Raw genomic sequence first — 12,554 nt, forward strand, 5'->3', positions numbered from 1 at the left:
TCCTCATTTGATGGAGAATCATCCATTTACACATTTCCTGAGTTCCTAAATTGATGCCAGTGAACCTTTCTGAAAAGCCCCCAAATCCCCTATGAGCAAGCACTTGGCGAAGCGGGGAGGAAACCCCCCCCTTTAATGGGGGAAACCTCCGACAGAACCGGGCTCAGGAAGGGTGGCCATCTGTTGCGCACAGGCGGCGTTTAAATGTAATATATGTAAAGTTCCTCGTTTTACTCGCAACTCCTCATTTCGGCATGCTGGTTACATGATCACAACAAAATTACTCAAAAAGATGTTTTAAATGATGATCCTCATTGATGGAGTGGAGGCAAGGATTTCAGTCTCTGGATGTGCAAGCTGATAATAACATACCCTAAAAGACTGGCAGCTGTAATTGCGGCAAAAGGTGGTTCTACAAAGTATTGACTCAGGGGGCTGAATAATTACGCACACCCCACATTTCAGTTATTTATTTGTAAAAAATGTTTGGAATCATGTATGATTTTCGTTCCACTTCTCTCGTGTATACCACTTTGTATTGGTCTTTCACGTGGAATTCCAATAAAATTGATTCATGTTTGTGGCTGTAATGTGACAAAATGTGGGAAAGTTCAAGCGGGCCGAATACTTTTGCAAGGCACTGTATTAATAAAGAATAACTTATAATATATGCAACGGAGTCATGGTATTTATTCGTTTACAGTGTGCAGTGCAAATGTGACTGATCTTTGAAGTGTTATTGTTACAAACGCTGATTGGAGACCTTGTTTGTTTCAGGTTCCACAAGTGATTTACAGAATTGATGTAAATTTTATTCTTTAATACTTTAGCTTGATTTATTTCACCAAGTTATTAATCACATAAGCTGTGACAACACCCTCTATTAGTCCATAAACTACTACACCTGTACCAACACCTACTAGTCAACCAAACACTACTCCTAAATCTTTTTTAAAAAAAAACATTCCCAGGCAATAAAACAGTGACAGACAGTAACCATTACAAACACTAAAGCTTGATGTGGCATCAAGAGTAAAAGATGAACTTTCTTTACATACATATATGTAAATGTATATATGTATATGTATATACATATAGATATATATGTGTGTGTGTGTGTATGTATGTATATGTACATACATACACATATACATATATGTGTATGTATGTATATATATATATATATATATATACACACACACTTAAATTCTCGCAAATGTTCTTGCAGCTTCTGACTGAATTTGATGGTTTGTTCAGGTGCAAACTTGAGTCAGCGAGTCGCAAAAATGTATGACACACATGTGACAGGTTTTATTTCATGTTTAACAGAACAGCAGCAAACACATTTTGGACACTTAAAGAAACTGAAGCCAAAGATCTAAATGAGCAAAAAAAAAAAAAACAAGATTTAGTAAACTGTTAACAGCTGTCAGGTACCTCCTGATGTTAACTAAATTAATAGGGACAATTTCTCAATAATATTTTCACATAAAAGATAAAATAGTAACAAGATCAAAACGGTGCTCTCCATCGGCCTGTACAAACAAAAACAGAAGCACTAACTGAAAGGCTGGGAGACAATTCATCAAAGAAGACATATATAACTTACAACAAAAGGTGCCAGAAGGCGATTAGTTTAGTTTCTGAACTAGTAGGATCAATAACAATGGCTTGTTCTCCAGTAGATCAGGTCCATCAGTCAGAAACGGAGCCTGGAGACGTGTGAGACAAAGTTTTGTAGCTCTTTGTCGACGTTCCTCATAATACTTCTAAAAAAACAGAAAAGTGAGAAAACAAACATCGTTAGGCCAACAGTGTGATTTTGTGTGCTGAATCGTGTATATGTATGTGCGTGCGTACCTGCAGGTTGTCGTAGTGTTTCTGGCTGCAGCAGTGGAGTTCCTTGGCGGTCTTCTCATTCAGGCAGAAAACAGAGCAGATGTTACAGAAAAATCCTGATTTAGGGACCACAAACTCCTGACCTGCAGAGAAGCAGAAACAGGAAGATTAGACAAGTATTAACAACAAATTTGAATTTAGAGAGTGTGTGTGTGTGTGTGTGTGTCTGACCGATGGGGCTGTTAGGGTTGAACTGAGGCAGTCTGAAATCTGCTACAACACACGGAGACTGAGCGCGAGATCGCTTTGCCTCAGGTCCGACAAGCTCCCTCCTGCGTTTTCCCACAACTGAAAATGAAAAGAGCGACACGTTAATCATCAACAAATCTGCTACAGGACCCACTGGGTTTATAAAATATTTAAACATTAAATTATAACTCAATAATAATTGAACAAATGATTTCGATTTACTTGAAAAGCTGAAACATTCATCGGCCACTTTATTAGGTACACCTGTTTGTAAATCTCTAATCAGCCAATCACATGGCAGCAACTTAGTGATTTATGTATGTAGACATGGTCAGATGACCTGCTGAAATTCAAACTGAGCATCAGAATGAAGAAGAAAAATAATTTAAGTCACTTAAACGTGGCATGTTTGCTGATCTTAGCGTTTCAAAAAGTGTTGATCTGCTGGGATTTTCCCACAGAAGCATCTCTAGGGTTTACATAAAATCGTCTGAAACAGAAAATATCCAGTGAGTGGCAGTTCCCTGGAGGAAATGTATTTTTGAGTTCAGAGGAGAATGAAATAACTGCTTCACGCTGATAGGAAGGCCAGAGCAAGTCAAACAACCACTTATTACAATGCACAAGAGTATCTCTGAACACACAGCACATCCAACACTGAAGCAGATGAGCTACAGCAGCAGAAGACCACACTGGGTTCGACTTCTCTAAGCTAAGAACACAAAACTGAGGGTACAATTCACACAGGCTCAGCAACGCTGTAAAATAAAAACGCTGCCTGGTCTGTTGAATCTCAGTTTCTGCTGTGACATTAGGATGGTAGGGTCAGAAATCTTGGATCCTTGATGGTGTGGGATATATTCATCACACCAACGGAGCATTTTTTAAACACCACATATGTAAAATATATTACTACCACCAGGCTGAATGTCTGTAGCACAGCAGGGAACACAAATATGAGATCAGAGCCATAAAATATCACAACTTTTCTTTTTATATTCAGTTTACTGTCTTTTCGCTGTCAGAGCGGTGTATTTTGCTGATTTAAAGCAGCTCTTTGTACCTTTAATGTCGGCCATGCTCCATCCATCCTTCTCCTCTCCCTCCTGTGTCTCGTCATCAGGACACTTGGGCTCTGGCTGCTGTCCAGCAGGGGCGGCTGCAGCATCGGGCTGGGTCACTGCTTCCGCCTCGGTCCTCTGGCTCTCCGCCTGGCAGTCACCTTTGGTCACTGCATCAGTCGATTCTGCGGTCTTCTTGGTTTTCATTTTGAGGTGAACTTTGTTCTCACCAGAGTCTTGCAGACGCTGTTTCAGGCTCTTCAAACTGAATTTAAAAGCAAAGATGCCAGTAGGTTACCATGAAAAGAGGTTTGTTGTCACAAAATCTTAATGTGAAATAAGAAATTCCATTTCAAATTTCTAATCTAGAGTTGCTTCTATCTAAATCACATTCTTCTCTTTTTGCATCTTTGGGAACTGTTTACTATAGACGACCTTGAGGAGTGTATAGTATATTTGACTCTGCCACTAAACCTGAAATAGAAAGATACTCACGACTCAATACGTCCAGCTTTACTCCTATGAAGAGGAGAGAAAAAAGCACAAGGTCAGACAAACATGAAGACACTTTAAAGAAAATGAAAAACACAGTGTAAAATAAATTTCCTCTTTTTCTCACTTCTGATTGTGGGACACACTTACCAAGAAGATAAATAGTCCTTGGTGACATTGCTCTCCATCACCTGTGTTAATCCACCAGGTTCGGCCATCTCAATGCATATCTGAGAAAACAGAAAGGATGTTTGAGCAACACAGTGGTACTCAACGGGTGTGCTACAGGCACGATTTGTATTGTACAGGGCAATAAAGAATTTGTGAAAGTAACAGGATAGAGGTCCTGGCGAGTTTGTTTAGGCAAAGAAAAATAAATCTTGGGGTTTTAAACTTGCAAATGGAAAATAGGTGCAAACATATTTCTCTACTTTTGCAAAGTTTTTGATTGAACAATAAAACCACTGAGCAAGAAACACTAAAAGAATAACTGAGTGCTGCCTCAAACTGCAGGGATCTCCCCTGCTAGATGGGCCAGGACAAAAGGCTGAACAGGTCATAAGATTACTACTTGGTTGAGAACTGTGTTAAGTTAAAAAGACTTAGACTTAGTGTTAAAAAACACAAAGTCTCCTTCAGACTCATTTAAAATGTTTCTCAATATTAAAAGAACAGCAGACACCATGACAAGCCTTGCAGCCTTCTGTAAAACATAAAAAAGTTGCACGTGTTTATGAAATCGTACCCTGTTGGCAAGCGGCAAGAATCTGACAAAAGCAGCAATGGACGCCACCGCGTCCATGATCATCATGAGAAGGTCCACATTCACCTCGGAGACCTCCACACTCAGCAGCCGGTCCTCCAGAGCCTCAGACTCTGGAACATGCTGAAAAACAACCAGCGTTAAGATCAGGGAGACCCGAGCCTGCTGCTTTTACAAGACACATTTATTGACTGCTGACTTACAGTGTTGCTCCATTTCATCATGCTTCTATACATGCTCTCCTGTGAAAGAGTAGAAGATGAAAGGGATTACATCATCACTGATCCTCTGTTTGTACAATAAAACTGAATAACTCTCCTCCTGGTTAGAGTGTTTTAATGTTCTATTGACCACATTTAATAAGATAATATTGGACTCCACTGTAAGTGAGAAGTAACTCGATCCTGGTTTGCATCTTTGTGGCAAAGGATTCATATTCAGGATAGTAACGAACAAATATAACCAAAGTTTTGCAGGAACTTTTGATGCTATTGAACTATTTGATGCTATTTGAGTGTCAGTGTCAGGTCTGACGGTGCCCGACCGGCGACCTGTGTGTATGTGTGTGTTTGTTCTCCTCTCTCTCGCTCTGTTTTTCCTCTCCGGCTCCGCTGCGATTGTTACGCGGTCGCGTAGCAACGGGAGATCTCCGACCCGGAAGTGCTGCCGCTCTGAGCTGTCCCACCTGCGACTGATTCCTCGCCAGCTGCTGCCATCGTCCACCGTCGTTGGCAGAGCTATTTAATGGTGTGGCTGAGTGACAGACAGCGCTGGAGTATTGCACCAGCCTGTAGTGACTCGAGCTCAGCAAGGGTAAGCAAGTGTTTGATGCGGAGGGAGGCTAATCGCGGCTGTTTTGCCTTTTCTCAGGAAGCGAACGAGACGGAGAGACGGAAGGAGAGACGTCACTGATTCACGGGAGTTGTGTGGACACACGAGGGGAGACGGGGAGAGGAGCACTGAAGGGACTTGCACTATGGATAACTGTGGATTGGCTCACTGTAATAAAACACTGTTGAACTTTAACGAGAGGTCCGCGTCTGGGTTCACTAACTCACCATCCTTAACACTCAGTGACTTTCCGCAACAGTTGTCAGACCTCAATTCCTCTTAACATGTAGCTGTGGAGAGAGTTCTCAGAAGGTCCTGAATAGCTGGCCCACAAGGAAACTTGAGATGGGAAACGCTGAAGCTAGAAGGTTAGCAGCGACTGAAGTTTCAAATAAGTAAGGCATTACTTATAGTCAGTAAAACACTCTATACCTATGTCTGGGTCTTTAAAGTTTACACAGGCTGACTTCACAAGAAGCTCTGTGGAAATTTAAAGTGGTGGCGGAATGACGTGGGTTGTCGCCTATGAACAGAAAAGTGGATAAAGTTCATGCAGCTTTTGTGCTGCTGTTGCAAAAGGAAGGAACAATACAGACAAAATATAATAAATACTGATTTGAAATTCATGCACATTTTAGTTTTTCCATTTCTTATTCAGATATTTATCAATAAGTGACTTATATGCATGTATATATTGTATATATTGTGCTATTCCTTACTTCTTGTATCTTGTATCTGTCTTTGTTACTGTTTGTACTGTAACCAATATATTTCCCCAGGGATCAATAAAGTATTCTGAGTCTCATTCTATTAATATTAGCCCAGAGAAGGATGATGCTGTGCTCACTCCTTAGAGGAGGAATCTGTTTGATTGGGATCTGAATAGTTTGAGTGAAACAGGAGCATGCCCCTGATTTAACAGCCCCGATGCTCCATTTTCATACCTCACTTGAACCAGGAAGCATGTCTTGTAAACAATGTGGATTCTGAGCGTCCACTCTCCACAGTAACTGGATTTTTGAGGTAATCTCTGGCGAAATCGCAGCACGCATCCCAGCTGTTAAAAACACAAAGGCCTGGAGGGAAAAATGATGCAGAGGAACATTCAATATTATCATTAAACTGAATTAAATTTGCAAATGCAAATTTCTCTGTATCAGCCTGCTGGGTCTACTCCTCACCCTCCTCTGCAGTGATAAACGATTATGTTGTAGTACAGAGTCTGAACCGTCTGATCAGGGAAGTAACGCCACACCAGCTTGGTGACATCCTCCTGTCTGTAGTTTCCTTCTGGCAAACCGTCAACATGATCGTGGAGAACGTAGAACCTTGAGATTGGGCTTTCTACAAGACACAGGTTCAGAACCAAAGTTTATTTGAAGAGAAACTTTGCGGTACTTTTAAAAATATATATTACTATTACTGACCACATAGAGAAGACAAAATGAAACCAAGTTTAGCAGAAAAAAAGAAACGTGGTTTTTGAGGTGAGTATTTGGAAAAATGACACCTCTTGGTATTACTCAAGGATTCTGTTTACACATGAAACCTGGGTTTATAAAATGCACTCACCTCAATGTCATCAGGTTCATGACAGTTAAATACTCTAGAAGTGTAAAACAAACACAGTTAGTAACAGTCAACACTTTATATCTGGAGGTTAATTTTAGTTTTCAGCTGTTTCTCTCACCTGGGATTGTGAACCAAGGAGACAGTGGGAACACAAAGGACTAGTTGTCATTGTGATCCAATATGTGAAGTGCTGCGTTGTGGGACGGTATATCTTCTGTTGGGACAGTTGCACCATCAACAGCAACCTCGCTGTCTGGCAAAGCTTTGTCTGGCAATCTTGGTGCTGCACAAGCAAAAATAGTTTTGTTAAAATTTTGTGAGGGAAAGAAAAGAAAATGAGTGGTGCAAAACAGGTTTTAATGTTTACAATGATCCAGTAATATCAATGTTTTGACTTTTATTTTAACTTTAAGCACCTTTACAGATACCCAAGGTATCATAGACATCACTGACATATGTATATTGTGCGATCTACTGTACAATATAAAGCGCCTTGAGGCGACTTCTGTTGTGATTTGGCGCTATATAAATAAAATTGAATTGAACTGAATTGAATTGAACATCAGAAAAACATGATTAGTGGTTAGATCAAATGCCAGACTGAAAAAGTGCAGTTTAAGTAATGCTCTGGTCATGTGTCTACGGCAGAGACAAGCAGAAGGGAATCGACCACTGATGGAGCAAAGATTTCTGGAGGGGCCGAAAGAGGTCAGAGAATAATAAGGCAAATGAGCATCAAAGGATTTGTGGGAACGAGAATCACAGTGTTAGTGGATAAAAGTTGAGGGAATGTGTCACAATGACTTATTGTGAACAACAATAAATCAGCAGTTTGTCTTCACTTTATCCACAGCCCAGGGGAGAACTGAAAAATATATTCATGAGTGTTTCACAAACAGAAAGCGAAAGAAAGGTCTTACCAGATGACCTTCCATTAACTTAACCTATCTTTTTTTTTTCTCGTTAAATCATATTTGTTTAAAATCCATTTAAAAAAAAAACACTTACGCAGTGAGGTACATCCACCGTGTGGTATTTTCAGCCTTGACAATTTGTGGCCGGTGGCCCGTTTTAGAAGGCTGTACCAAACGCCAAGGCGATCAGCATCACGAAGAGACTGAAATTCGATAAACACCTGAAACACAAGAAGAAAATTTCTTCTGAACATTTAATTTCACATTGTAAATGTTAGAAAATAAGTGCTAAGCACACGTGGAAAGAGGAACTAAGTACAGCTTTATTGTGGAGTTCACTGGATTCAAAAGTCAGAAATCCTGCTCAATGATGCACTGGAGCCATGCTCAACATGACCCCTGCACTAATGCTGTAATGTGAAATACTAGTGCACATGAGCATATGAAGAATTGCTCAGCGAGCAGCTTATCGGCAGTCTCTCTTTACTATCTCTATGTTTGCAGTTGTGCTTTCCTCAAGATAAGTAGCATCCAATCTAGACACATTATCTCTTTAAGGATGGATTTATGAAGGTTGGTGAGTCATTTAGTTTGTGTGTAAGCAGTTAATCTGTCAATTTTTCCGTATGGTTAAGATTACACTACACAAGCACATATCTCATACAGCCTTTCACAGACTTCGAACACATGCACTGTGGCATTTATGAGTGTGTTTATACTTGTTGAGAAGAGGCAGGTAGTTTCTTACACATCCATTTTCCAAAGCTTCTCTGAGATCCGGACTCGCCTGGCGAGATGTCCTGATGTAGTTATTCGGCCATTGTCAGTCACTGTGCTTCAGAAAACCGGGTAACATGAAAAAACAACAACCCACAAACATATGACATTCCAACATTCTATACTACAGTTCCAAGATCAAGTCATAAGTTGCACTTATTCACACAGCAGGTACGCACCCTGGCAGCTATCTTCATTATCCAAACATTTATAATTGAGCTCTGTGTTTTGATAACACTGGTTGAAAAATATTTAAACTATGTACACCAGTGCTGTGAAACGCATTTGGTCCTTCCCAATTTCGTAATTTTTTGCACAAGTTTCAAATCGTTAAACAAATGTTTAAAAAAAAAATACAAAATGCATTTTAAATGAGGATTTATTTATTCCAGGAAAAAAGTTCTCCAAACCTTTCCTACCCTGTGTGACTATCTGAAAAAACGGGTATTCCCATTTTTCAAGTGTTTGACTTGGATGTGAGGCTTCCAGTTATGACTTTATACTCTGACCAATAAATCTAAAGGTATTCTAGTGTAGTCTTGTTTCTGAGATATGTGCGTTACTTACATAGCATAGCCGTTCATCAGGACTTATAAAACTCAAGCTGAAAGAAAAAAAACAGTTAAAATCATTACATCACTCGGATTCGGTTTGATTTATTTCAGCTTAAAGATATTTTTTTTCTACAAAAAGAAATATTTGTTTACATTTATAATCACACTTTAAATAAACAAGCAGAAACAAATATTTTCAAATAATTTTAATAACATCTGTCACAACAGTAGATTGCATTATCTACACACAGTGCTTACCGGCGTCATTAAAATGTTGCCCTTCTCAACCTGCAGTCGAAGTTTAGACCCGTTGAGAATAAAATCATGTTTTTCTGATGCTAGCACGATGTTTTTAGCTGCCACTGCTGTCGGCATGAGGGCAAAAGCCTGAAGGAAAAACAAACAACCAAACACTGATTTTTACTGAATGATCATGAAGACAGGCACTCACAAAATATGTATTAACTAACTAAATGTTAGTTAGGTGGTCTTAGAAAAGATATTTAGAGCGCCATTAAAATGAAGGTCATAACCCAGCCCAATGCAAACTGGTGCTTACCATGCGTGCCTGTGGTATAACGTAGAGCGTGTCGTCGTAGTACAGAATAGTTCTAGATATGTGTGTTTCCACACGAAGAGAGGTTGAAACAGACTAAACTAACACACACGTGTGTGTGTGTGCATGTGTGCACGTGTGTGTGCGCGTGAGTACAAAGCTAAAGCACGAAAATGAGTGCGACTGTTTGCGGATGGCACGTTATCTAAACACGGTGAAACAGCAAAGTCAGAGAAGAAGAACAAGCACCACAGCAAGCTCTGCGAGCCTGCTGCCAGTGTGAAATGACACATTTGTGGGCGCTTCCCATGGCGGCGGCATGAAAAGAAGAAAAGGAGAAAGGATGGATGAGTTGGTGCTTAGCGGTGTTGTGCTAAAAAAATGATCGTCTTCCAAAAACCGATCGCTCGTATTTAAACTGCTATAATAACTTGTTGGTCTATAATATGTGAAAACATATATCAAATGTATCCTTCATGGATGAAATCAAGTCATCTTGAGCCACAAACAACATTCCTGTAACAAGGTAGAAGCTGCAATGAGTTTTTGGTAGTGACTTTTATATATGCTTTATTTATCTAGTTCCAAAAATGGGTTGACGTTAAAAAAAAAGTGTTTGTTAGTTTTTTAAAAAGCGTAATCTGTGCAAGAGGACAGCAGATGTTGCAAGAAATCTAAGAATAGTTGTTTAAAGTTATTTGAAGTGGACAAAGAGGATAAGGCGTTTGTAAACCCTGTTGAGGGAAGTCTATCTAGCAAGATATGTAAAGATATTGGAGATTAAAAAACCCCATAGGGAAACATAGGAAATAATTATTTGTCAGGCAATGACTTGTTGGCAGAAGAAGAGTGGTCCTTGGTAGCCATGACAAGAAGGAGGTCCCATAAATCAGGCTGGGCTGTTTGTTGCTGGCAGGTAAAAGAAAAAACAGAGAAAAATCAAAATCAGGGGAAGTCCAGGCTGAACAAGGTTCATCCCTCGGAATTTTCACTCCAAGATCCCCTGCCTGGACCTCCCCTAGCAGATGAACATAGAGAGGCAGGTGAGCCGAGGGCTCAAACCTGAGCCTCTATGTTATGAACCTGCTAGCCCACCACATGAGCGAGAACGTGGAATATCCTTGTATTTAAAGAGCGCAAGGTGCACATCGGGCACCCAGCCTTTCGCAGGAGACCACACATTTTTACACTCAAATACTCACCACATTTCACACACTCACACCTGCTTTTTTTCCCTGCCCACCTTTTTCTCCACTTATTTATCAACAACCACTCCTTTTTCATCTCTGCTACCTTGCCTTTATTACATCCTCTTAGCTAGCATCAGTGACCGGAGAGCAACAACAGCAACCCAGTGCTTTTCTCATCATTTCTTTAGTCACGGTCAATTCATTGGCCTCTACGGATTAGCTAAAGCAACTTTACAAAACAAGTTTCCCCGAAGAGCCCAGTTGTCATCTTAGCTGCCTAGATTTGAGGACCTAGCTAAGGACGGTAGTTACGGACACAAACACATGTAACTTACGGAAAAAAAGCCTGGGGTCCCTCTGTCACTGTGCTTATTAGGTGGTAATAATTTGATGTAAAAGTGTCGGAGACAGTGTGAAAAAATGAAGGCAGAGTTGGTAGCCTGAAGAGAGAAAGTTGCGGAAGGTGGAGTAATAAGCAGCAAATAGCTGAGGAATGAAGAGCTGACAAGCATGGTATTTTGTGGTAATAAAAGGTTAATAAGAGAGCAGGCGGAGGAGTTGGCAAGAGCAGGAAAAGGAGAAGCGACTTGGCTTCTCCCCGCCCCCAAGCAAGGTCGTGGCAGCGAGTCCGTGAGGGGTTCGAACTGGGCGCTCAGATTCAAAGCGCCACTTCTTACGTCTTACGCCAAACGACCAGCCGGCGAAATTAGGAAAAAAAGGACATTTATCTTTTGTTCGGCAATACTTGTTTTTTGTGTGCAAAACATGTATGGTGCTCGGTAAAGATGACACGCCGACTCACTTCTTCTTTTTTTGGTTTTTTTTGGTTTGACAAAGTTTGTTTTCATATTAAACCAATGTCAGTGACGTCATTCTAAGCCACTACCACAGGTAAGGAAAAGCCTGAATCTGTAGATCTTTTTCTTTTCTTTTTGTTGTCTAAAACACAAAAATCGCCAAACAGTCAGCTCACAAAGTTGCAGGTTGGTGGCAATTTGGCAGAACAGCCAATGACTTAAAGCATTTAGGTGCATATATCTTGCCACAAGACATGTGTGCTAAGCTAGCTAAATTAGTTTCTGTTAGCGAATCAAGTGACTATGTGCACGATAGCATATGCTATCCGGGTACAGTCATATGCTGATGAGGAAATCATGCAGGCAACATTAAGGCAGTGTAACAAGTTAAATATGCACTAATTTTAAGCTATTTCCTAATATCTAACATTTAAAAAAGGCAGTTTACATTGTAAACTGCCTTTTTTAAAATGGTTTTATGTTTTAGGATTTTGTAAACTTTACAAAATCGTAAACATAAAAACATAAAAAAGAGCAGTTTACAAAATCCTAACATAAAAAGATTTAAAATAATGATAAATGTTTGCCTGCAACTGACACAGCCAACACAAATGTCATTGAAAAAACCAAACCCTGTGATAACATGTTTTTGTTTTTCTAGAATAGAAGAAGCACATTTTAAAAAGCCAGGAGGAATAAATTTTGTTGTTACTGCATGATTAGAATGAAGTAACAACAAGTCTGGCTGGAATCAGAAGTGGTAATCTGTACTGCTAGTGATCTGCATAATTCACCTTAGATGGTCATCTGTTTGGATGGCTGAAGTGGGTTAACGACACAGCTAATTTCATCAGGCTGCTACTGAAACATCTAAATGATCTGCATCCACGATCCACCAGCTCAACAGCAACATCTGTCAGCTGTGCATCCAACTGGAGGCTTGGCCTGCTGTGCTCAGG

At 40.1% G+C, this 12,554-nt stretch overlaps 1 protein-coding gene and 1 long non-coding RNA gene across 2 annotated transcripts; both read right to left on the reverse strand.

The window, feature by feature from the left end:
* Positions 1-1,631: 1,631 nt before the first annotated feature.
* Positions 1,632-6,204, reverse strand: LOC109199180 (matrin-3). Its single transcript, XM_019354508.1, has 9 exons — positions 6,180-6,204; positions 4,608-4,646; positions 4,387-4,527; positions 3,792-3,871; positions 3,645-3,668; positions 3,152-3,414; positions 2,071-2,187; positions 1,861-1,982; positions 1,632-1,769 (listed from the first exon to the last, which is right to left on the reverse strand). The coding sequence occupies exons 1-9, from the start codon at positions 6,198-6,200 to the stop codon at positions 1,632-1,634; spliced, it is 945 nt and encodes a 314-aa protein (XP_019210053.1). The 5' UTR covers positions 6,201-6,204.
* Positions 6,205-9,085: 2,881 nt separating this feature from the next.
* Positions 9,086-10,049, reverse strand: LOC109199179 (uncharacterized). Its single transcript, XR_002059647.2, has 3 exons — positions 9,612-10,049; positions 9,311-9,439; positions 9,086-9,102 (listed from the first exon to the last, which is right to left on the reverse strand). It is a non-coding gene; the product is annotated as an uncharacterized LOC109199179 (long non-coding RNA).
* Between the last annotated feature and the right edge of the window lie 2,505 nt (positions 10,050-12,554).

Source organism: Oreochromis niloticus, unplaced genomic scaffold, assembly GCF_001858045.2.
Source record: "Oreochromis niloticus isolate F11D_XX unplaced genomic scaffold, O_niloticus_UMD_NMBU tig00007148_pilon, whole genome shotgun sequence".
Taxonomy (NCBI): domain Eukaryota; kingdom Metazoa; phylum Chordata; class Actinopteri; order Cichliformes; family Cichlidae; genus Oreochromis; species Oreochromis niloticus.

What these genes read in the sequence shown, in the direction of transcription:
- LOC109199180 (XM_019354508.1), bottom strand. Translation starts at nt 6,200, where the DNA reads ATGCTTCCTGGTTCAAGTGAG. An exon ending in TGATGAAATGGAGCAACACT is followed by an intron (nt 4,528 to 4,607) that starts GTAAGTCAGCAG and finishes GTTGTTTTTCAG; the next exon opens with CATGTTCCAGAGTCTGAGGC. An exon ending in CAACCCTAACAGCCCCATCG is followed by an intron (nt 1,983 to 2,070) that starts GTCAGACACACA and finishes GCTTCTCTGCAG; the next exon opens with GTCAGGAGTTTGTGGTCCCT.